Genomic DNA, 23,402 nt, shown 5'->3' with positions numbered 1-23,402 from the left:
AAAGTATTCCATCACCCTCCTGACTTGTGCCTTGTAGATGGTGGAACGGCTTTGGGGTGTCAGGAGGTGAGACACTCGCCGCAGAATACCCAGCCTCTGACCTGCTCTTGTAGCCGCAGTATTTATGTGGCTGGTCCAGTTAAGTTTCTGGACAATAGTGACCCCAGCTTTCCGGGAGGCCTGCAATGTGTGTGGGTCAGTAAATCAATGGGCGATCCATTGTAATGATTGAAGATGATCTGTGATCAAATCTCTTATCTCCAGTCACGTCATAAACAAACCAAAAGTCAATAAACTTCGGACAGCAGCTAATATTTGTGGAGCACGTATGGCAACTGTTGGGGTCGCTCCCCCACACTGCGAACGGGAGACAGGTAACCTTTGGCCTTCAGAGAGTAGCGCTGCAAAGAGCACATTGCACTAGACAATCCCCGCCACGCTGATGATAATGAGCAGGCAGGAACAACATGGCGGCACTGCCGTTAGCCTTGGCCACCAATGTTACCGGCAGGTTTCCAGCGTTCCGTAGTTTCTAGGCCCTAATGTGTAAAGGTGGAGCAATGTTCCACCTCCCAGTACTGAGTGGAAACATTCACCAAATACAACGCGTCAAACCCAGCACACCTATTTGAATAAATGGATGTGTGATCCAAGTAATGTTGTCCTTAAATTAACATTTCAAAGTTTTTTTTCTAAAGTTATGGTAAAGTTCAGACACTTAGGGCTAGAATTTGATCCAAAACCGCCGTATTTCTGCCCAAATAACCGCTAAGATTATTCAATTAAGGTCAGCGGAAAATTGATCAAAAAATGGAAAAAATTCCGCCCGGTGGGAAAAATGGTGTTCCACACGGATTCTTGGCGGAAAGTGCGATCCTGGTCAACTTGAGCGGTACTTAATCAAAATTTAGTCCGAGGCTGCGAGTTGGGCCTAGGGAGGGGGGAACACACAAAATATTTTTCCCAGAAACAAAAATCGGAAAACATTCACAGGACCATTGAATTGCTGCAGAAGAATGTAAAAAACCTTTCACTTGCCTTTTTGTGCAGGGTTTCATACCTACCGCCCAGCTCCGGCTGCTTTCTTCTGGGTCTTTTATTTCCTCAGCTGCTGAACACCGCTCTCACCAAACTCGGGCGCTGGGGGTGTTCCAGTGTTGCATGCTGGCAGTCCGCTTCCCAGGGATACCGCCGAGAAAGCGGGCAGGAATGCTGATCAAATTCCAGCCCATGCTGCAGTATGTCACATTTAATTTTAAGTCGAAATTCAGCAAACACTTAATATTTCCTGCTTGGGTTTTTAATGTAAAGAAGAATTTTCAGTGCCATACACATTGAAACCATCCTTCATGCAGTTTGATCTTTTCCAAGATACTGTCACCAATTATAACATTTTAAGGATATTTGCTTCTAACATGATCCCACATTTCCAGACATCAGTCCTACATCCCTTTCACATTATATTTGAATGAAGTTTTAAGAGGATTCTTGCTTTAAAATGTCTTAATCATAGAGGTTACATTTCATAAAGATCTTGATTTGCATTTTGTCTAGTAGTCCAAAGTTGTGACGTTTTTTCCTGTCTAAAGATACCTCAGGCTAGTTTTGCTTCATTGTGCCAAATAACGAAAACTACGTGAGCGAGGAGCTGGATCTTCAGAAATGCACGTTTCCCCAATGATTACACTTTTGGTGATTCACAAAGCTATGATGGATTCTAACTCTGAGAATATGGATTGTAACATAATACCTCGTTTACATTGTTAAATATTTGAAAGAACTCTGGTTAGTGAAAGTGTAAGCATTGTTGGACGTGTCCTGGGAGAATGTAAGTGCCGCTTTACAGCTCTCTCAGGCCGCCGCTCCTCGCATGCAAGTAGCATCTTCATTTCTACTTAGCTTCTTTCAAAAATAATGCTTTCCCTTTTTCCAGGTATATGTCACAAAGTAAGCACGCTGAAGCGAGGGAACTTATGTATTCTGGGGCACTGCTCTTCTTCAGTTACAGTCAGGTAAGATCTGTTTTCACAAATTACATAAATTGAAAATCTTGACTGGTTTGAGGGCTCTGCTAAAATATCGTGCTAACAATGATCTAATCATTTGGTGTTCTTTTAGCGTTGAAAATGACTGCAGTTATTCAGGAAATGGTAAGATGCTATATAAATGCAAGTTCGTTCTTCCCACCTTTTTTTCCCTTGGCTTCATTTTAAGCTTTGCCAATAACCCAAAGTATTCAAATATATTGAGTCAGTTTAGTGGATAGGTTGTTGGGCAAGGCACCCAAAATATTGCTGCACCATAACTTTTGGATGTCAGAAGTCTGTTATAGTGTGTATTCATGTTTACTTTCTGAAGCTGAGCGCTTTCTCCCAAGATATTAATGTTTGTGTTTTCTTGGTACAGCTAAATAGTGCTGCTGATTTATCGATGCTAGTGTTAGAGTCCTTGGAAAAGTCAGAAGCAAAGGTTACAGATGAACTCTTAGGTATGTAAAATGTTAACACTCTTATGCTCTAACAACATTTCTACAGAGATTCCAATAATAAAATGTAATTAATATTAGTTTCATGACAGAAATAGAAGAAAATGAATGGTATGCCATCTTCACAATGAGTTATATTTATTTTCTATTTTGGAATCCGATCTTCCGGCTGCTTACTATTAGTTGAGTTCCTTAGAAGCGGAAACCGGCATTTTTGCATGTGGAGTGACTGATGTAAGCACAAGAAATAATTCACAGGCTGATGGGCATGACTAGCAGACCGTGCACATTCCCTGCCAGTGTCCCAGCGGCTCGGTTAGTAATTGCAGTGCTTGGTGTGGTGTTGAAGCATACAGACCAAGTCGGTCCAAAGTTCAGTGCCTGGTCGATGCTGAACTTGTTATTTACAGCCAGTCTGTTAGTGGGGCACTATAATTGGTTTCTGTACGGATTGCGGAGGGAAAAGCCAGTTCGGATCTGCTCCCTGCTGCTAGAAAATGAATGTGTGTGGATGCCAGCTGGAGTAGGATTGGGTAGAGCTGATTCCCTTCCACCTTTGTTCATACGCTTTCTGTACGGATTGACACGTTGCAAACAGCAAAGAAAAATGATGTGGAAGAAATGAAAGACTGAAGAATGATGGACACATGGGGGCAGAGATTTTGACTTTTTTCTGATGTATTTTGTTTTAGTAAGAAATGTGTTATTGTTCAGAAATCACCAGATGCTCTTTTCTGAAAAAGTAGAAATGCTTTTAAAGGGATAAAATAGTTCAGACAGAGATATGATAGATGTCGCTTAGATATAGTGATTTATTTTTCTTCCCTTTTTTCACAAAGTTCAACTTACAAGCCTATTTAATTTGTGAGAAAGCTGGATGCATTTGATAAATATGTAAGGATTACTGTCAATGTTCCTTCTCTTTTTTTTGTACTGAGCGGGCCACAAACACTTTTGAGTCTGTGGGCAAAATTTACAACAACAACACTAAAAGCATATATGCCGTCATAAGAACATAAGAAATAGGAGCAGGAGTAGGCCATACGGCCCCTCAAGCCTACTCCGCCATTCAACACGATCATGGCTGATCCGATCAAGGACTCGGCTCCACTTTCCTGCCCGCTCCCCATAACCCCTTATTCCTGACTACTATGTGTGCATGAAGTGTGTCCAGCTGCACCTCCTGACAGACCGCATTGCAGCACTGGAGCTGCACATGGATTCACTCTGGAGCATCCGTGATGCTGAGGATGTTGTGAATGGCATGTTTAGTGAGTTGGTCACACCGCAGGTAAAGGTTACACAGGCAGATAATGGGTGACCATCAGGCACAGCAGGAGTAGGAAGGTAGTGCAGGGGTTCCCTGCGGTCATCTCCCTCCAAAACAGATATACTGCTTTGGATATTGTTGGGGGAGATGGCTCACCAGGGGAAGGCAGCAGCAGCCAAGTTCATGGCACCGTGGGTGGCTCTGCTGCACAGGAGGGCAGGAAAAAGAGTGGGAGAGCTATAGTGGTAGGGGATACTATTGTAAGGGGAATAGATAGGCGTTTCTGCGGCCGCAATCGAGACTCCAGGATGGTACGTTGCCTCCCTGATGCAAGGGTCAAGGATGTCTCGGAGCGGCTGCAGGGCATTTTGGAGGGGGAGGGTGAACAGCCAGTTGTCGTGGTGCATATAGGTATCAACGATATAGGTAAAAAACGGGATGAGATCCTACAAGCTGAATTTAAGGGCTAGGACCTCAAAGGTAGTAACCTCAGGATTGCTACCAGTGCCACGTACTAGTCAGAGTAGAAATAGCAGGATAGTTAAGATGAATGTGTGGCTTCAGGAATGGTGCAAGGGGGAGGGATTCAAATTTCTGGGGGAGGTGGGACCAGTACAAACCGGGCGGTCTGCACCTGGGCAGGACTGGAACCAATGTCCTTGGGGGAGTGTTTGCTAGTGCTGTTGGGATGGTTTAAACTAATATGGCAGGGGGATGGAAATCTATGCAGGGAGACAGATGGAAGTAAAATGGGGGCAGAAGCAAAAGGTAGAAAAGAGATAAGAAAAAGTAGAGGGCAGAGAAATCAAAGGCAAAAATCAAAAAAGCCCACATTACAACATAATTCTAAAAGGACAGTGTGTTTAAAAAAAACAAGTCTGAAGGCTCTGAGTTTCAATGCGAGGAGCATATGTAATAAGGTGGATGAATTAACTGCGCAGATAGCTGTTGACGGATATGATGTAATTGGGATTACGGAGACATGGCGCCAGGGTGGCCAAGGCTGGGAACTCAACATCCAAGGGTATTCAATATTCAGGAAGGATAGACAGAAAGGAAAAGGAGGTGGGGTAGCATTGCTCCTTAAAGAGGAGATTAACGCAATAGTAAGGAAGGACATTAGCTTGGATGATGTGGAATCTATATGGGTAGAACAGCGGAACACCAAAGGGCAGAAAACGTTAGTGGGAGTTGTGTACAGACCACCAAACAGTGGTAGTGAGGTTGGGGATGGCATCAAAGAACAAAATTAGGGGTGCGTGCAATAAAGATATAGTAGTTATCATGGGTGACTTTAATCTACATACAGATTGGGCTAACCAACCTGGTAGCAATACGGTGGAGGAGGATTTCCTGGAGTGTCTAAGGGATGGTTTTGTAGACCAATATGTCGAGGAACTAACTAGAGAGCAGGCCATCCTAGACTGGGTCTTGTGTAATGAGAGAGGACTAATTAACAATCTTGTTGTGCGAGGCCCCTTGGGGAAGAGTGACCATAATATGGTAGAATTCTTCATTAAGATGGAGAGTGACACAGTTAATTCAGAGACTAGGGTCCTGGACTTAAAGAAAGGTAACTTCGCTGACATGAGACGTGAATTGGCTAGGATAGACTGGCGAATGACATTTAAAGGGTTGACGGTGGATAGGCAATGGCAGACATTTAAAGATCACATGGATGAACTTTAACAATTGTACATCCCTGTCTGGAATAAAAATAAAACGGGGAAGGTGGCTCAACCGTGGCTAACAAGGAAAATTAGGGATTGTGTTAAATCCAAGGAAAAGGCATATAAATTGGCCAGAAAAAGCAGCAAACCCGAGGACTGGGGGAAACTTAGAGTTCAGCAGAGGAGGACAAAGGGTTTAATTAAGAGGGGCAAAATAGAGTATGAGAGTAAGTTTGTAGAGAACATAAAAGCTGACTGCAAAAGCTTCAATAGATATGTGAAGAGACAAAGATTAGTGAAGACAAATGTAGGTCCCTTGCAGTCAGAATCAGATGAATTTATAATGGGGAATAAAGAAATGGTAGCCCAATTGAACAAATGCTTTGGTTCTGTCTTCACTAAGGAAGACACAAATAACCTTCCGGAAATACGAGGGGTTCGAGGGTCTAGCGAGAAGGAGGAACTAAAGGAAATCCTTATTAGTCAGGAAATTCTGTTCGGGAAATTGATGGGATTGCATCCCAGAGTAGTAAAGGAAGTGACCCTAGAAATAGTGGATGCATTGGTGGTCATTTTCCAACATTCTATCGACTCTGGATCAGTTCCTATGGAGGGTAGCTAATGTAACCCCACTTTTTAAAAAAGGAGGGAGAGAAAAAACAGGGAATTGTAAACCGGTTAGCCTGACATTGGTATTGGGGAAAATGTTGGAAACAATTATGAAAGATGTAATAGCAGCGCATTTGGAAAGCAGTGACAGGAATGGTTCAAGTCGGCATGTATTTATGAAAGGGAAATCATGCTTGAGAAATGTTGTAGAACTTTTTGAGGATGTAACTAGTAGAGTGGACAAGGGAGAACCAGTGGATGTGATGTATTTGGACTTTCAAAAGGCTTTTGACAAGGTCCCACACAAGAGATTAGTGTGCAAAGTTAAATTACATGGGATTATATATTGACGTGGATAGAGAACTGGTTGGCAGACAGGAAGCAGAGAGTCGGAATAAACGGGTCCTTTTCAGAATGGCAGGCAGTGACTAGTGGAGTACTGCAAGTTTCCGTGCTGAGACCCCAGTTATTTACAATATTATATTAATGATTTGGAGGAAGGAATTGAATGTAATATCTCCAAGTTTACAGATGACAGTAAGCTGGGTGGCAATGTGAGCTGTGAGGAGGATGCTAAGAGGCTGCAGGGTGACTTGGACAGGTTAGGTGAGTGGGCAAATGCATGGCAGATGCAGTATAATGTGGATAAATGTGAGGTTATCCACTTTGGTGGCAAAAACACGAAGGCAGAATATTATCTGAACGGTGACAGATTAGGAAAAGGGGAGGTGCAACGAGACCTGGGTGTCATGGTACATCAGTCATTGAAAATTGGCATGCAGGTACAACAGGCGGTGAAGAAGGCAAATTGTATGATAGCCTTCATAGCGAGATGATTTGAGTATAACAGCAGTTGTACAGGGCCTTGATGAGGCCACACCTTGAATATTGTGTACAGTTTTGGTCTCCTAATCTGAGGTAGGACATTCTTGCTATTGAGGGAGTGCAGCAAAGGTTCACCAGACTGATTCCCGGAATGGCAGGACTGACATATGAAGAAAGACTGGATCGACTAGGCTTATATTCACTGGAATTTAAAAGAATGAGAGGGGATCTCATAGAAAAATAAAATTCTGACGTGATTGGACAGGTTAGATGCAGGAAGAATGTTCCCAATGTTGAGGAAGTCCAGAACCAGGGGTCACAGTCTAAGGATAAGGGGTAAGTCATTTAGGACTGAGATGAGGAGAAACTTCTTCACTCAGAGAATTGTGAACCTGTGGAATTCTCTACCACAGAGAGTTGTTGAGGCTAGTTTGTTAGATATATTCAAAAGGGAGTTAGATGTGGCCCTTACGGCTAAAAGAATCGAGGGGTATGGAGAGAAAGCAGGAATGGGGTACTGAAGTTGCATGATCAGCCATGATCATATTGAATGGTGATGTAGGTTCGAAGGGCCGAATGGCCTACTCCTGCACTTATTTTTTATGTTTTATGTTTCCCTTATCGGATAAGAAACTGTCTATCTCTGTCTTAAATTTATTCAATGTCCCAGCTTCCACAGCTCTCTGAGGCAGCGAATTCCACAGATTTACAACCTTCTGAGAGAAGAAATTCCTCCTCATCTCAGTTTAAATGGGCGGCCCCTTATTCTAAGATTATGCCCCCTAGTTCTAGTCTCCCCCATCAGTGGAAACATCCTCTCTGCATCCACCTTGTCAAGCCCCTTCATAATCTTACACATTTCAATAAGATCACCTTTCATTCTTCTGAATTCCAATGAGTAGAGGCCCAACCTACTCAACCTTTCCTCATAAGTCAACCCCCTCATCCTCGGAATCAACTTAGTGAACCTTCTCTGAACTGCCTCCAAAGCAAGTATATCCTTTCCTAAATATGGAAACCAAAACTGCACGCAGTATTCCAGGTGTGGCCTCACCAATACCCTGTATAAATGTAGCAAGACTTCCCTGCTTTTATACTCCATCCCCTTTGCAATAAAGGCCAAGATTCTATTGGTCTTCCTGATCACTTGCTGTACCTGCATACTAACCTTTTGTGTTTCATGCACAAGTACCCCCAGGTCCCGCTGTACTGCAGCACTTTGCAATCTTTCTCCATTTAAATAATAACTTGCCCTTGCCATCCACCACCTCTTCACTATTTACTATATAATCCATAATCTCCAAAATTGTACTCCCTATACCCAAGTCCAAGTCATTTATATATAACAAGTAAAGCAGTGTTCTTAATACCGACCCTGGGGGACCCCACTATATACTTCTCTCCAGTCAGAAAAACATCCGTTCACCTTCGCACCACTCTGCCTCCTGTCCCTTACCCAGTGTTAAACCAAAGTTACCACCATCCCTTTCACCATGTGTTTCTTTTTTCCGAATAAGTCTGTGTGGTACTTCATCATGCCTTTTGAAAGTCATCTACATCTACCACACTACCTTCAGCAACCCTCTCTGTTACTTAATCTAAGAACTTAGTCAGACACGATTTGCCTATAACAATCCCTTGTTAACCCATCTGAAGCACAGGAGCAGATTTAACATCTCATCCCAAAAACAAATAGACTGGATATTGTTGGTGGAAGGAAGACACTTGCTGAACCAAATAACTTGTTCTGTTAACTTTTATTCTTACACCAGACATGAGCAATAACTTTGTTTCCAACATTTGTGAGAAACTAAAGCTGGCGTTAACGTGCACCCTGCAAACGTTAACCCGCCTTTAGTACTCAAATTACCTCTTGGGTTACACTATCAGTTTTTCATTGAAGTGGGCCCAAAACCAGTTTCCATGGGAGCAAAAGCGCTTCTAGAACTACGGCCTAATTTAAGATTAAAAAGTGCTTCCTCCTCCCACCTCAGTATTGTTTAGCTTTAATCAGACACACATTCACATCAACATTTCCAGTTCAGGACCATCTTCTTGGGTTACATGTCCACAGCTCACCTGTGTCTTCGTTGCACTGCATCATTTGAAATGTGAAACATAGAAAACATGTTTTGCTTGAAGAGGTTCACCAAGACACTCGCTTCCAGAGATCGAGATAACTCAAAAAAATAAATAAATGTATTCCAACTCCCCCTGGTACCCAGAGATACCCCCCCCCCCCCCCACACCACCAGGATCTGGAGCGGGTCAGGTCCAGTAGGTGTGGGGGTTCTGGGCGGAGCTGCGCTAACGTGGAGAGCGGTTGACTGAAAATGAGCTAACACCGAGCCCGCCTGGTGCCGTGCCTAATCTGCTGCACCCCGCCCCGCCCCACCCCGCTCTGTTAGTTGTTTGGAGTTATGTTGAGTATGTATTAAATCTTTATTTTCTACACCTATATCTGGGCTGCTGTATAATGTGACGGTGGGCAATGATGTATCCAGGCACTCATTGGGATGGCCAGGGAAAGTAGAATTTCAAGGCTCGTGGGGATGAAATTATCGGAATCGTTCAGCAATCAGACGAGCCTGGACTTTCTTTGCAGGGTTGGGATGGCGACAACACCTTCTGGGTGGCTAAGGATGCTACTCCTCCTCCTCTTGCTGCTGCGCCTCCTCCTGCGCTGTTACTGCTGGTTCAGCCTCCAGGTTATGCAGCATGCAGCAGACGACCACAATGTTGGAAACCCATTAAGGCGAGTACTGCAATGCGCAACGAGAACGGTCCAGGCAATGGAACCTCTGTTTCAGCATGCCAATGCTGTGCTCAATAATGCACCTGGTCCCACAATGAATGTCATTGTAGGTATGCTCAGCCACAGTCCTGGGTTTGCCAAGTGGACAGGGGATATCCCTTATCCCCAAGCAGCCACCCACAGTCCTGTTTTGGGCCGGTGACAATGGTGGCCATACTCCTCGGCGCAGGATGAAAGCATCATGGGGGCTGCCTGGATACCTGCCGGGATCCTTCGCTGGTGGTTGCACACCAACTGAACATTCAGGGAGTGGTACCCCTTTCTGTTGATAAACACTTTGGAATGGTGTTGTGGCCCCCTGCACCCTGGGGAACCCTGCAATCCGCAGAAATCCAGCTTGGCGCTCTACCTCTTTCTCCCTGGTCATGGAGAAGGAGATATATTGCACTCTTCGCTTGTACAGTACATTGGTGACCTGTTGGATGGAGCGATGGGCGGAGAATTGTGATATGTTGGAGATGTCTTCAGTTGCAGATTGGAACGAGCCCGTTGCGTAAAAGCTCAACGCTATGGTCACTTTGGTCTCTACACTGAGCGCTGTCCTCAGCCTTGTGTGAGCCTCCAAATCTGGCTGAAGGACATTGCAGAGCTCGGTCAAGACGTCCTTGCTGAATCTCAGCCTCCTCACATATAGCTCGTTGCTGAGCAGTAGGAAGGAGAACTGGAGCCGGTACACCCTAGCACGGTAGGGCTTCCTTGGCAGAGGTATGTGCTATGCCACTCCCATGCCAGCTGGCTGATTACCTCCTCCCTCTTCCTCATTGTGTTGTACCGTTTCTGCAGGCTGCTGCTGGCAAAGCTCATCGCCCATGATCTGGTGAAGGGGGTCCGTGTACCTCGCCCCTCTCCTCACGCCATCTCCTTGCTGTCCAAGCCTCTGCGCGGTGATGTCTGCGGACATCTGCAGGCCCTTCTGTATGTTGGGCAGCCATGGCTTCTGCCTCCCTTGCCCACTGCCTCAGGACTTGTTGATCACGGCGACACCACCTCCTGCGTTCCTCCCTGTCTCTCACAATCTGGAGCAGGCGTTCTCCTGAATGGGTGGAAGCATGGCCCTCTCACTGACCACGAATAATTACAAAGAAGGAAAATCACATTTAACTCAGCAAGACGCTTCGAAGCCCTGCTGCCCTTTTTGAGATGTGGACCAAGCAGCTCCAAGATTTTTTGGAAGATCCTAGCAGATGAAAGATTTTTCCAACAGACAAGCACTCCCAAAATTGTTTTCCAAGAGCCAAGCAGCTCGCAGATTTTATGCACTCCCAAATACCTCCGAGAATTTTTTGCTCACCAGAAACACTCTCAGGACAGCGGCTGGCGCTCTCCCTATAAGCTGGCAGGGTACCGTCAGCTGAAGGACCGGCTTTTTGTCGCTAAAAATGGATCCAGCGGCGGAGCGGCAGCGATGCGCACTTTTAGCGTGTCAGCCCCACAGCGCCACGAGAGTCGGCGGTGGCCCACACCGCTGCAAGACCTTCCGGGCCGAATCTATGTCGGGGCAGCCCAAAGCAGTGGCTATTCGATTTTGACGAGTGGCCGCCGCAAACGGGCAGAAACGGTTCTTCCCGGGACTCTGAATTTCAGGGCTAGGGTCTGTTCACATCTGGGGTGTGACACTCTGTAAGGCACTTCTGATGGAGGGGTGCATTCAGAATGTTAACTTGCCTTTTCTCGTCACAGATGCTGATTGACTTGCTGAATATTTTCATGTTTAGCTTCAGACTGCCAGTATTGGCAGTTTCCTAAGTTGTTTATACTGCAGGATGTTTGCAGTGGCAAATAAAGATTTTGATTTTTTCTGAAAATTGTCAGTCTTCCCATATGAACTGGTCAATCTGTTCTGCACCAGCTCGAACTAGCTGTGCATCAGGCTGCAGGTCCTGTGTCGATGTCGGTGTTGCTGAAAGCAACTTGCCAGTGACCGCTGGCAGAAATAAAGACTTGGATTTCTATAGCACCTTTCACAACCTCACGTCGTCCAAAACACTTTACAGCCAATGAAGTACTTCTGAACTGTGGTCACTGTTGTAATGTAGTAAACACGGCAGCCAATTTGGGCACAGCAAGCTCCCACAAACAGTAATTTGATAACGATCAGATAATCTGTTTCAACAACAACTTGTATTTATAGAGCATCTTTATCGTAGTGAAACGTCCCAAGGCACTTCACAGGAGGATTATGAGATTAAAAAATTGTCACAGAGTAGAACTTAGTACAGGTGACCATCATCATAATTATAGGTAGTCCCTCGGAGTCGAGAAAGACTTGCTTCCACTTTAAAGTGAGTTCTCAGGTGACTGAGGAGTCCAATGCGGGAATTACAGTCTCTTATCACAGGTGGGGAAGACAGTGGTTGAAAGAAAGGGTGGGTGGGGAGTCTGGGTTGATGCACTCTCCTTCCGCTGTCTACGCCTGGTTTCTGCTTGTTCTCGGCGATGGGACTCGGCGCCCTCCTGGATGCTCTTCCTCCACTTTGGGCGGCCATGGGCCAGGGATTCCCAGGTGTCGATGGGGATGTTACACTTTATCAAGGAGGCTTTGAGGGTGTCCTTGAAGCGTTTCCTCTGCCTACCTGGGGCTCGCTTGCCGTGTCGAAGCTCCACATAGAGCGCTTGTTTTGGGAGTCTCGTATCGGGCATGCGGACGATGTGGCCCGCCCAACGGAGCTGATCGAATGTGGTCAATGCTTCGATGCTGGGGATGTTGGCCAGAGCGAGAACACTGACGTTGGTGCGTCTACCCTACCAATGGATTTGTAGCATCTTGCGGAGGCAGCGCTGGTGGTACTTCTCCAGCGTTTTGAGGTGTCTGCCCTATATATAGTCCACGTCTCTCAGTCATACAGGAGGGCGGGTATCACTGCAGCCCTGTAGACCATAAGCTTGGTACTGGATTTGAGGTCCTGGTCTTCAAACACTCTCTTCCTCAGGTGACTGAAGGCTGTGCTGACGCACTGGAAGCGGTGTTGGACCTCGTCGTCAATGTCTGCTCTTGCTGACAGTAGGCTCCCGAGGTATGGAAACTGGTCCATGTTGTCTAAGGCTTCGTCGTGGATTTTGATAATCGGGGGGCAGTGCTGTGTAGCAAGGTCTGGTTGGTGGAGGACCTTTCTCTTATGGATGTTTAGCGTAAGGCACATGCTCTCGTACCCCTCGGTGAAGGTGTTGACGACGGCTTGGAGTTCAGCCTCCGAGTGTGCGCAGACGCAGGCATCGTCTGCCTACTGTAATTTGATGATGGAGGATGGGACAACCTTGGATCTGGCCAGGAGCCGGCGGAGGTTGAACAGATTCCCATCTGTTCTATAATTTAGCTCCACTCCAGCGGGGAGCTTGCTAAGGGTGAGATTTAGCATTGCTGCAAGGAAGATCGAAAAGAGTGTTGGAGCGATGACGCAGCCTTGCTTGACCCTGGTCCGGACATGGATTGGGTCTGTGGTGGATCCATTTGTCAGGATCACGGCTTGCATAGAAACATAGAAAATAGGTGCAGGAGTAGGCCATTCGGCCCTTCTAGCCTGCACCGCCATTCAATGAGTTCATGGCTGAACATGCAACTTCAGTACCCCATTCCTGCTTTCTCACCATACCCCTTGATTCCCCTAGTAGTAAGGACTTCATCTAACTCCTTTTTGAATATATTTAGTGAATTGGCCTCAACAACTTTCTGTGGTAGAGAATTCCACAGGTTCACCACTCTCTGGTTGAAGAAATTCCTCCTCATCTCGGTCCTAAATGGCTTCCCCCTTATCCTTGCATGTTATCGTGGAGAAGGTGGAGGATGGTGACAAACTTTTAGAGGCAGCTGAAATGGGGGAGGACGCTCCATAGTCCCTCACGGTTGACAGTGTCAAAAGCCTTTGTGAGGTCAAAGAAGGCCATGTACAAGGGTTGGTGTTGCTCCCTGCATTTCTCTTGCAGTTGTCACGTGGTGAAGATTGTGTCCATTGTACCCCGTAGTGGATGGAATCCGCATTGCGACTCTGGGAGAAGCTCTTCAGCCACAGGGAGAAGACAATTGAGAAGGATTCTTGCGATGACTTTCCCTGTGGACGACAGCAGGGAGATTCCTCTGTAGTTACCACAGTCGGACTTGTCCCCTTTTTTGACGATTATGGCATCCCTGAGATCTCCTGGAAAGCTCTCCTCCTTCCAGATAAGAGAAATGGGGTCATGTATTCATGCCAAAAGTGCTTCTCCGCTATGCTTTAGTGCTTCGGCGAGAATTCCATCTGCTTGTGTCGCCTTCTTCAGCTGACGGATGGCCTTTTCTACCTCGTGCCAGGCTGGGGTTGTGCTGAGATGGTGGCGGGTAACATGTTGCGGGATGGAGTCGAGGACACTCGTGTTGAAGACTTGGTCAAAGAGGTAGGTTTTAAGGAGCGTCTTGAAGGAGGAAAGAGAGGCAGAGAGGTTAGACCGGGAGTTCCAGAGCTTGGGGCCTAGGAAACAGAAGGCACGGCCACCAATGGTTGAGCGATGGTTCAGTAATGACTGAGGGATAAATATTGGCCAGGAGACCAGGGATAATTCCCCTGCTCTTCTTCGAAATAATGCAGTGGGATCTTTTACGTCCACCTGAGAGAGTAGACCAGGCCTCGGTTTAACTTCTGATTCGAAAGACGCACCTCCGGCAGCATTCCCTCAGCACTGCGCTGGAGTGTCAGCCTAGATTTATGTGCTCAAGTCTCTGATGTGGGATTTAACCCGCAACCTTCTGACTCAGAGGCGAGGGTGCTGCTCACTGAGCCACAGCTGGCACCTCTGACCTGAAACAACCAGACCGTCTTTCCCATTTCCTTTTTTCCCTCATCAACTTTGAAGCTGTTTTTCCTTATCCACACTGCGGATGACCCTATTTGTTGCTTTGCAAAATTAAACTTATAACTATTTGAGCATTACACCTGCCCCAGAGGTAGCAATAGGAAATACTGCAAATGGACAGCAGGATAATCAACATCTGAAAGGGAACTATAGTTTGATGTTTTGTGCTTTATCAGAAGTATTACATATATTTCTATTCAGTGGCAGGGCAAATCAGCATGGATGGGCAATTATTGTGCATTTGATTGCTGAAGCTGGCTCTCATTGTAGACAAGGATTAAGGCAGGTTGTTAAGATCATCTGACGTTGGGGCTGGGCAGTATTTCCGTTTGCAAGTCTGAATTCAGCAGCAGCACATTGACATGTTGCAACTTCTCCAGGCTGGTGCTGTACAACATAAACCTAGTACATAGAGTCGCTGGTTAAATCACAGCTGATTTCATTCCAAGAATATATTGGCGACTCCTGAATTGCTGTACTTACCCATACCTTCCTTTGGAAGCGCCACATTTTACTGTTCGGTTATGTTGAGACCCTTTTTGATGTTTGTTGCCCGACCATTAAAATTCTTCTGCATAGTAGAATTTTTAGACCAAAGTAATTTGTCTGTTCAGACTCCGTTTATTCAAACATCATTTCTATGTACTGACCAGTTGCAACAACCCAGTGACCCACCAGCACGTATTTACTCAAGTGTTCAGCCTCTGATATTGATGACTGTAATATGACATCAATCTTTCACTTAAATTTGATCTTTAATTACAGTAAATAGTCAATATAGTGAGCAGTTTCAGAGGAGGTTTTGTATTTCAGAACTTCACACCGTGTTTTCATGAAGTATGACGTTCTGAGGGGACAACTTGCCGGTGCTGAGTTAGCTAATATCAGCCAAGGCTTAGCATGCGTGGGTTCCTCTTATTGTTTACTATCCTGTCACCCCCAGCTATTTTAAACTAGTTTAAAGTTGAACATCTAACCGGTAACCACACTACTCCGCGTACGCAAGTGTTTGCCATTGCGTACTTTTTATTTATACACAGCGCAACCTTCATTGCTGGTTAATAAAAACAGAAAATACTGGAAATACTCATCATCATCATAGGCGCTCCCTTGTATCGAGGATGACTTGCTTCCATGCCAAAAAGGGATGAGTTCACAGGTGTTTCAATGAAGGACCTAATATTCCAGATCCCGAACTACATCCTGAAAGATGGAAGATGCCTGTGTGTGGATCTTTTTAACGTGTGGTGGCCGTTGCACACCAGCCACTACACTGGCTTGACAGAGCTAGGTCTTGGTCCAGTGGCAAGGGTTAACCAAGACGACTGGAGACCTGCTCTGCTGCACGGACCTAGTATACACATATCACAGTGTAGGCTGGGCCATGCTGCCCCTGGGCCCCGAACTCACGCCTCTCCTGGGTCCCGATCGCATTGCTCCACGATCACTTGCCGCTCCTTCGCCCCGACCTCGCCGCTCCTGCTGGACCTGCCCACGCTCCAATCAGCGACCTGGATCTTGGTGATGGTCCAATCCAGTCACCCTCTTCACAGCCATCGCTCTCCAGCACGCGCTGTACCTTGAAGTGGTCTGCTCCTTTGAAGGTCCCAACCGGCTGATGGTCCTTGCAGGTTGGGGCCGCTGCACCGAACTAGAGAAAGTTCCAGTTCTGACGAAGGGTCATCGAGCTGAAACATTAACTCTGTTTCTTTTTCCCACAGCTGCTGCCTGACCCGCTGAGCATTTCCAGCATTTTCTGTTTTTATTTCAGATTTCCAGCATCCGCAGTATCTTGTTTTTGCTTCATTACTAGCATTTAAGTGATGAACATAAAGGTCTTCTTTTGCTGATAAATGTTTTTTTTTAATTATGTGGAATTCATACTCAGATTGGTCCAGTTAGTGTAACTATCCAGAGATTTAAAAAATGTATTTTCCCACAAGCCAATACATAACTAATTAAAAAAACATTTGGGCATCCTTTCACGGTGTTTTTTTGCTTTCTCCAAACTAGATAACTGGATTGGTACAATTCAAATTAGTTTGACCATTTAACTTGCCATTTTCCAAACCTCAGTCTGTCTGTTTTATAGATCCTATTTTTAAAAAATTGCCCAATCCCATACTTTGTGAGGATAATGGCCCTGAAATCCCGGCCTCCCCGTGTCCGTATGGAGTGTGTACGGACCCGGGAAGGCATCGGAAAAGCCGGTTATTGGCACGCAATGCGCATGCGCTGAAAACCAGCTTTTCCGATTTGTCAAGTTTCTGGCTTGATAGATGGCCACATATCAGGAGCAAGGACATTCCCACGGCAGAGATCGGGCTATTTGCCCATCTCTTGCCCCGCAAATGTCCTTAAAACTCTTGCGCCTGGTAAAAGCAGGGGCATAGAAACATAGAAACATAGAAAATAGGTGCAGGAGCAGGCCATTCAGCCCTTCTAGCCTGCACCGCCATTCAACGAGTTCATGGCTGAACATGAAACTTCAGTACCCACTTCCTGCTTTCACGCCATACCCCTTGATCCCCCGAGTACTAAGGACTTCATCTAACTCCCTTTTGAATATATTTAGTGAATTGGCCTCAACTACTTCCTGTGGTAGAGAATTCCACAGGTTCACCACTCTCTGGGTGAAGAAGTTTCTCCTTATCTCGGTCCTAAATGGCTTACCCCTTATCCTTAGACTGTGACCCCTGCTTCTGGACTTCCCCAACATTGGGAACATTCTTCCTGCATCCAACCTGTCCAAACCCGTCAGAATTTTAAACGTTTCTATGAGGTCCCCTCTCACTCTTCTGAACTCCAGTGAATACAAGCCCAGTTGATTCAGTCTTTCTTGATAGGTCAGTCCCACCATCCCGGGAATCAGTCTGGTGAATCTTCGCTGCACTCCCTCAACAGCAAGTATGTCCTTCCTCAAGTTAGGAGACCAAAACTGTACACAATACTCCAGGTGTGGCCTCACCAAAGCCCTGTACTCAAATCCCCTCGCTATGAAGGCCAACATGCCATTTGCTTTCTTAACCGCCTGCTGTACCTGCATGCCAACCTTCAATGACTGATGTACCAGGACACCCAGGTCTCGTTGCACCTTCCCTTTTCCTAATCTGTCACCATTCAGATAATAGTCTGTCTCTCTGTTTTTACCACCAAAGTGGATAACCTCACATTTATCCACATTATACTTCATCTGCCACGCATTTGCCCACTCACCTAACCTATCCAAGCCACCCAAATTAGTGTCATCCGCAAATTTGGAGATACTACATTTAATCCCTTCGTCTAAATCATTAATGTATAATGTAAACAGCTGGGGCCCCAGCACAGAACCCTGCGGTACCCCACTAGTCACTGCATGCCATTCCGAAAAGTACCCATTTACTCCTACTCTTTGCTTCCTGTCTGACAACCAGTTCTCAATCCACGTCAGCACACTACCCCCAATCCCATGTGCTTTAACTTTGCACATTAATCTCCTGTGTGGGACCTAGTCGAAAGCCTTCTGAAAGTCCAAATACACCACATCAACTGGTACTCCTTTGTCCACTTTATTGGAAACATCCTCAAAAAATTCCAGAAGATTTGTCAAGCATGATCTCCCTTTTACAAATCCATGCTGACTTGGACCTATCATGTCACCATTTTCCAAATGCGCTGCTATGACATCCTTAATAATTGATTCCATCATTTTACCCACTACTGAGGTCAGGCTGACCGGTCTATAATTCCCTGCTTTCTCTCTCCCTCCTTTTTTAAAAAGTGGGGTTACATTGGCTACCCTCCACTCGATAGGAACTGATCCAGAGTCAATGGAATGTTGGAAAATGACTGTCAATGCATCCGCTATTTCCAAGGCCACCTCCTTAAGTACTCTGGGATGCAGTCCATCAGGCCCTGGGGATTTATCGGCCTTCAATCCCATCAATTTCCCCAACACAATTTCCCGACTAATAAAGATTTCCCTCAGTTCCTCCTCTTTAATAGACCCTCTGACCACTTTTATATCCGGAAGGTTGTTTGTGTCCTCCTTAGTGAATACTGAACCAAAGTACTTGTTCAATTGGTCTGCCATTTCTTTGTTCCCCGTTATGACTTCCCCTGATTCTGACTGCAGGGGACCTACGTTTGTTTTTACTAACCTCTTTCTCTTTACATACCTATAGAAACTTTTGCAATCCGCCTTAATGTTCCCTGCAAGCTTCTTCTCGTACTCCATTTTCCCTGCCCTAATCAAACCCTTTGTCCTCCTCTGCTGAGTTCTAAATTTCTCCCAGTCCTCAGGTTCGCTGCTATTTCTGGCCAATTTGTATGCCACTTCCTTGGCTTTAATACTATCCCTTTTACTTTTACCAGCATAAGAGTTTAAAAACATATTAAAATAAAATTTAAAAATACATGTGTTAAAAACCCTGCCCACTCAGGTAATTTAATTTTAAACCATAATTAAAACTTAAAAAAAAAATCGGCAATTAGTTTTTTTTCAAAAACATTTCTATCAACTTTAATTTCTATAATGTATTTATGTGAGGTGGTTTTTTAAATGTTTTATGTAGCATTTGGGGGTGTTTCTCATTCATAGTAATAGCAGTTTTGGACTTGCCAAACTCTCATTACTATGAATGAGAAAATACTTTCCTGTGATTGGGTATCCAGGCCCACGTGACTCCAACGGATGCCCCAATGTCCACGTGCTCCGTTGCGCAAGAAGAGGAGGCCTCGAGTCCGGGATCTCTGGCGAGCATTCGACCAAAAGGTAAGCGCGCATCTTCTCTCCTATTTTTAGTCGAACGCCCGCGGGAAGAAGAAACCGGGATTTCAGGACTAATGAAAATGTTGCCAAGCCTCCACTGAAGCTCGAACATCTTTCTTTTATTCTGCAGCGCCACAGACTAGTTTTTGAAAGAGTTTAGATACTATCACATTTTAGATCCTTTACATAACTGCATTTCCTTCTTCATCTAGAAAGGTTGGGCGATTTACTTGTTTCAAGTATTTTGCCTCAGAACAGATTTTGACATGGCATCTTGTCTTTATTTCCAGTCACCCTGCAGTATTTAGTAATACAGTTGCAAAACATTTTATGTCTTTCAGAAAATCTTGGTAAACTTTTTAGTCTAATGGATCCAAACTCTCCCGAGAGAGCAGCATTTGTATCCAGAGCGTTGAAGTGGTCCAGTGGGGGTTCGGCCAAACTTGGCCATGCTAAACTACATCAGCTGCTGGCAGTCACACTGTGGAAAGGTGAGATGGAGGCGAGCAAAATCACATCCAAAGCTGCACTTAGTCTGCCATTTCTGTGTTGACCTGAAGTGGTTCCAGGTGACAGTATAACTGTGGTGTCAGGTTTTAATCTGACACCCAAGCACACTAAAGCCAAGCAGTGAGACAGCCTGTCCAGGAGTCAGCGCACACTACTCGCACTTCCTACTGGATGCAGTATTACTCCCAACTAGTGTGAAGCTGGGTTTAAAAATTGCTGGTGGTCTGTTTGACCTCGGCCACTTTATTATAAATGTAATCTTGAGTCTTTTTAATGTTGAGAAAGTGGATGCTGCTTACCGCACTCTCCACCCATCATAAAAAATAGCCATTATATAGATCCTGCATAAATACTTTGGTTTACTTATAATGCTGAGCATTGTACATTGGAAAAATGAGTGGATAGGAATTTTGGTATTTTGTTGCAGTAGAGAAATATTTCTCTTAGATTCAATTAAAAAATATATTGGCCCGGAATTTATGATCAATGGGGCAGCAAAGGCTTTTACCCCTGGCCCCAAAGTAAGCTTCACACAAAGATCTCACGATCTCTGTGTCGAGAATTTTGGGTTTTCCGACGCATAGTTGAAATCAGCGTAAGTTAATGGGGATTCCCAGCGAAGAGCTGCTGTGACTCCAACAAGCTGTCTAAGCAGTCAATCAAAATACAGAATTCTCACAGACAGCGAACCAGGAAATGGGTAAGCTCTTAAAATTTTAACTTTTAAAGAATATTAGAGAGAGTGAAACAAAGATTGAGGGTCTCACAAGGGGAAAGGCAAGCCTGAAATAAAGATGGAACAAACTTTAATAACTTTTCTTTTTAAGTTTCTTGAATGTATTTTTTATTAGAATGGTTACATTTAACACTGCACAACATTAAAATGAGTTTTCCAGGGCTAGTCGTCAATAGGCTGTTAAAGCCCTGGTTACATTTAACCCCTTTAGGTCTAACATTTAGTGGGGTATTTAAGAGCGATATTGCCGCGGAAGAGCTGAAGTTTTCGTCAGTTTCCCTGATTTGAGAGATTTCACTGACTTCAAGATTTCCTCATTCGGCTGCTCCAAATCCTGACGTTGCGTTCAGTTTCAATGGCGGAATGACGCCGAACGCTGACAGTTTGCCGTCATCAGGACCGCAAATTCCGGCCCAGCATTAGTTCCAAAGTAACAATGAAATTGGCTACCATCTGTTCTACTGACAAACTATCGTTCCAGGGCAAGTTGAGAATGTGGTTAAAAAAGCTTACGGGGTCCTAGGCTTCCTAAATAGAGGCGTAGAAGCAAGGAAGTTATGATGAACCTTTATAAAATACTGGTCCGGTCTCAACTAGAGTAGTGTCAAATTCTGGGCACCACACTTTAGGAAGGATGTGAAGGCCTTAGAGAGGGTGCAGAAAAGATTTACGAGAATGGTTCCAGGGATGAGGGACTTCAGTTACGGGGATAGACTGGAGAAGCTGGGGTTGTTCTCCTTGGAGCGGAGAAGGTTGAGAGGAGATTTGATCGAGGTGTTCAAAATCATGAAGGGTCTGGGCAGAGTAGATTGAGAGAGAAACTGTTCCCATTGGCGAAAGGGTCGAGAACCAGAGGACACAGATTTAAGGTGATTGGCAGAAGAACCAAAGGCGACTCGAGGAAAAACTTCTTTACGCAGCGAGTGGTTAGGATCGGGAATGCGCTGCCTGAGAGGGTGGTGAAGGCAGACTCAATCGCGGCTTTCAAAAGGGAGTTGGATAAGTACCTGAAGGAAAAAAATTTGCTGGGCTACAGTGGAAGGGTGGGGAAGTGAAATTGGCTGAGGTGCTCTTGCAGAAAGCCGGCACGGGCTCGACGGGCCGAATGGCCTCCTGTGCTGTAACCGTTCTATGATTTTATGATCAGATTGAATTGATAGACTTAAAATTTTCATCAGATTTTACGTGGGAAGGAGTACTCAACCTGTTTACATGTTCGGTTGTGGTATAATTAGTAACAGAACTAACTTGGATGAAGGGGCCGAGTGTAATGTAGCCAAGTTTGCTGATGATACAAAGATGGGTGGAAAAGCAAATTGTGAAGAGGACACAAAAAGTCTGCAAAGGAATATAGACAGGCTCAGTGAGTGTGCAAAAATTTGTCGGATGGAGTATAATGTGGGAAAATGTGAGGTTAATCACTTGGCCGGAAAAAATAGAAAAGCAAATTATAATTTAAATGGAGAAAAATTGCAAAGTGCATGCAAAGATCTGGGGGTCCTTGTACATGAAACACAAAAAGTTAGTATGCAGGTACAGCAAGTAATCAGGAAGGGAAATGAAATGTTGGCCTTTATTGCAAGGGGGATAGAGTATAAAAGCAGACAAGTCCTGCTACAACTGTACAGGGTATTGGTGAGGCCACACCTGGGGTACTGCGTACAGTTTTGGTCTCCGTAATTAAGGAAGGATATACTTGCATTGGAGGCTGTTCAGAGAAGGTTCACTAGATTGATTCCGGAGATGAGGGAGTTGACTTATGAAGATAAGTTGAGTAGGTTGGGCCTATGCACATTGGAGTACAGAAGAATGAGAGGTGATCTTATCAAAACATATAAGATAATGAGGGGGCTCGACATGGTGGGTGCAGAGAGGATATTTCCACTCCTCGGGGAAACTAAAACTAGGGGACATAGTCTCAGAATAAGGGGCTGCCCATTTAAAACTGCGATGAGGAGGAATTTGTGGAATTCTCTGCCCCAAAGAACTGTGGAGGCTGGGTCATTGAATATATTTAAGGTGGAGATAGACAGATTTTTGAGTGATAAGGGAGCAAAGGGTTATGGGGAGCAGGCAGGGAGTGGAGCCAAGTCCATGATCAGATCAGCCATGATCTTATTGAATGGCGGAGCAAGCTGGAGGGACCAGGAGGCCATAATCCTGCTCCTATTTCTTATGTTCTTATTGGAACATGCTTCAAATTATTTTGTCAGTTTTATTGCTTGCATACAATGATTTTACATTCTCTTTCTAGAACAAAACTATAGTGAATCTCGGTATCACTTCCTGCATTCAGCAGATGGGGAGGGTTGTGCAAAAATGTTAGTAGAATATTCTGCATCAAAGGGCTACCGGAATGAAGTGGACATGTTTGTGGCTCAGGCAGTCTTACAGTAAGTATTTTGTAAACCAGAAACACATGTTTCAAAGTTGTGTCTTCTAATTTCAATATGCTAGATTGTCCTCTTTACAGTGTAATAATAGCCCTACATATTTGCATTTATATTACTGGGTGATTCTAGCTGAATCTGACTCCTCCGGATCTCGATTGAGTGTCCATTAGGAGCTGAACATCAGGCTGAATATACTAGTTGGTGCAAGGCTTGGACATTTAACCCAGATCCACACTGGAGAGTAAGGTGAAAGGTCATTGTACTGCAGCGCACAACGGACTAACTTCCTCTGAAGAGTTTTCTACTCGGTACTTGAGAAAATACCACAACAAGGCAGAAATGCAGTTGGACTTGCAGCATTATACAGGCAGTGATCTTCATGCACTTTGGAAACTGAGTGTTTGGGGATTTAACAAAACATTCCCTGAATGTGTTTTGATAGATTAATTCACTAAAAGTCTTTTAATTGTTCTGCATGTATATTTACTTTGTTATACTTCATTTGAAATTTT

General features: G+C 44.9%; 1 protein-coding gene across 1 annotated transcript in view; it reads left to right on the top strand.

Annotated features, from left to right (window-relative positions):
• get4 (guided entry of tail-anchored proteins factor 4) overlaps positions 1 to 23,402 on the top strand; it is a 76,388-nt gene that overhangs the window by 11,083 nt on the left and 41,903 nt on the right. Inside the window, exons 2-5 of the mRNA XM_070900745.1 lie at positions 1,934 to 2,012; positions 2,407 to 2,488; positions 19,593 to 19,742; positions 22,752 to 22,890. Coding sequence (XP_070756846.1) covers positions 1,934 to 2,012; positions 2,407 to 2,488; positions 19,593 to 19,742; positions 22,752 to 22,890 — 450 coding nt within the window. The remainder of the gene's footprint in view (positions 1 to 1,933; positions 2,013 to 2,406; positions 2,489 to 19,592; positions 19,743 to 22,751; positions 22,891 to 23,402) is intronic.

The sequence above is a fragment of the Pristiophorus japonicus genome, chromosome 15, assembly GCF_044704955.1.
Source record: "Pristiophorus japonicus isolate sPriJap1 chromosome 15, sPriJap1.hap1, whole genome shotgun sequence".
In the NCBI taxonomy this organism is placed as follows: domain Eukaryota; kingdom Metazoa; phylum Chordata; class Chondrichthyes; family Pristiophoridae; genus Pristiophorus; species Pristiophorus japonicus.
Note: the sequence above shows the minus strand (reverse complement) of the source record. Positions and strands in the feature narration are given on the sequence as shown.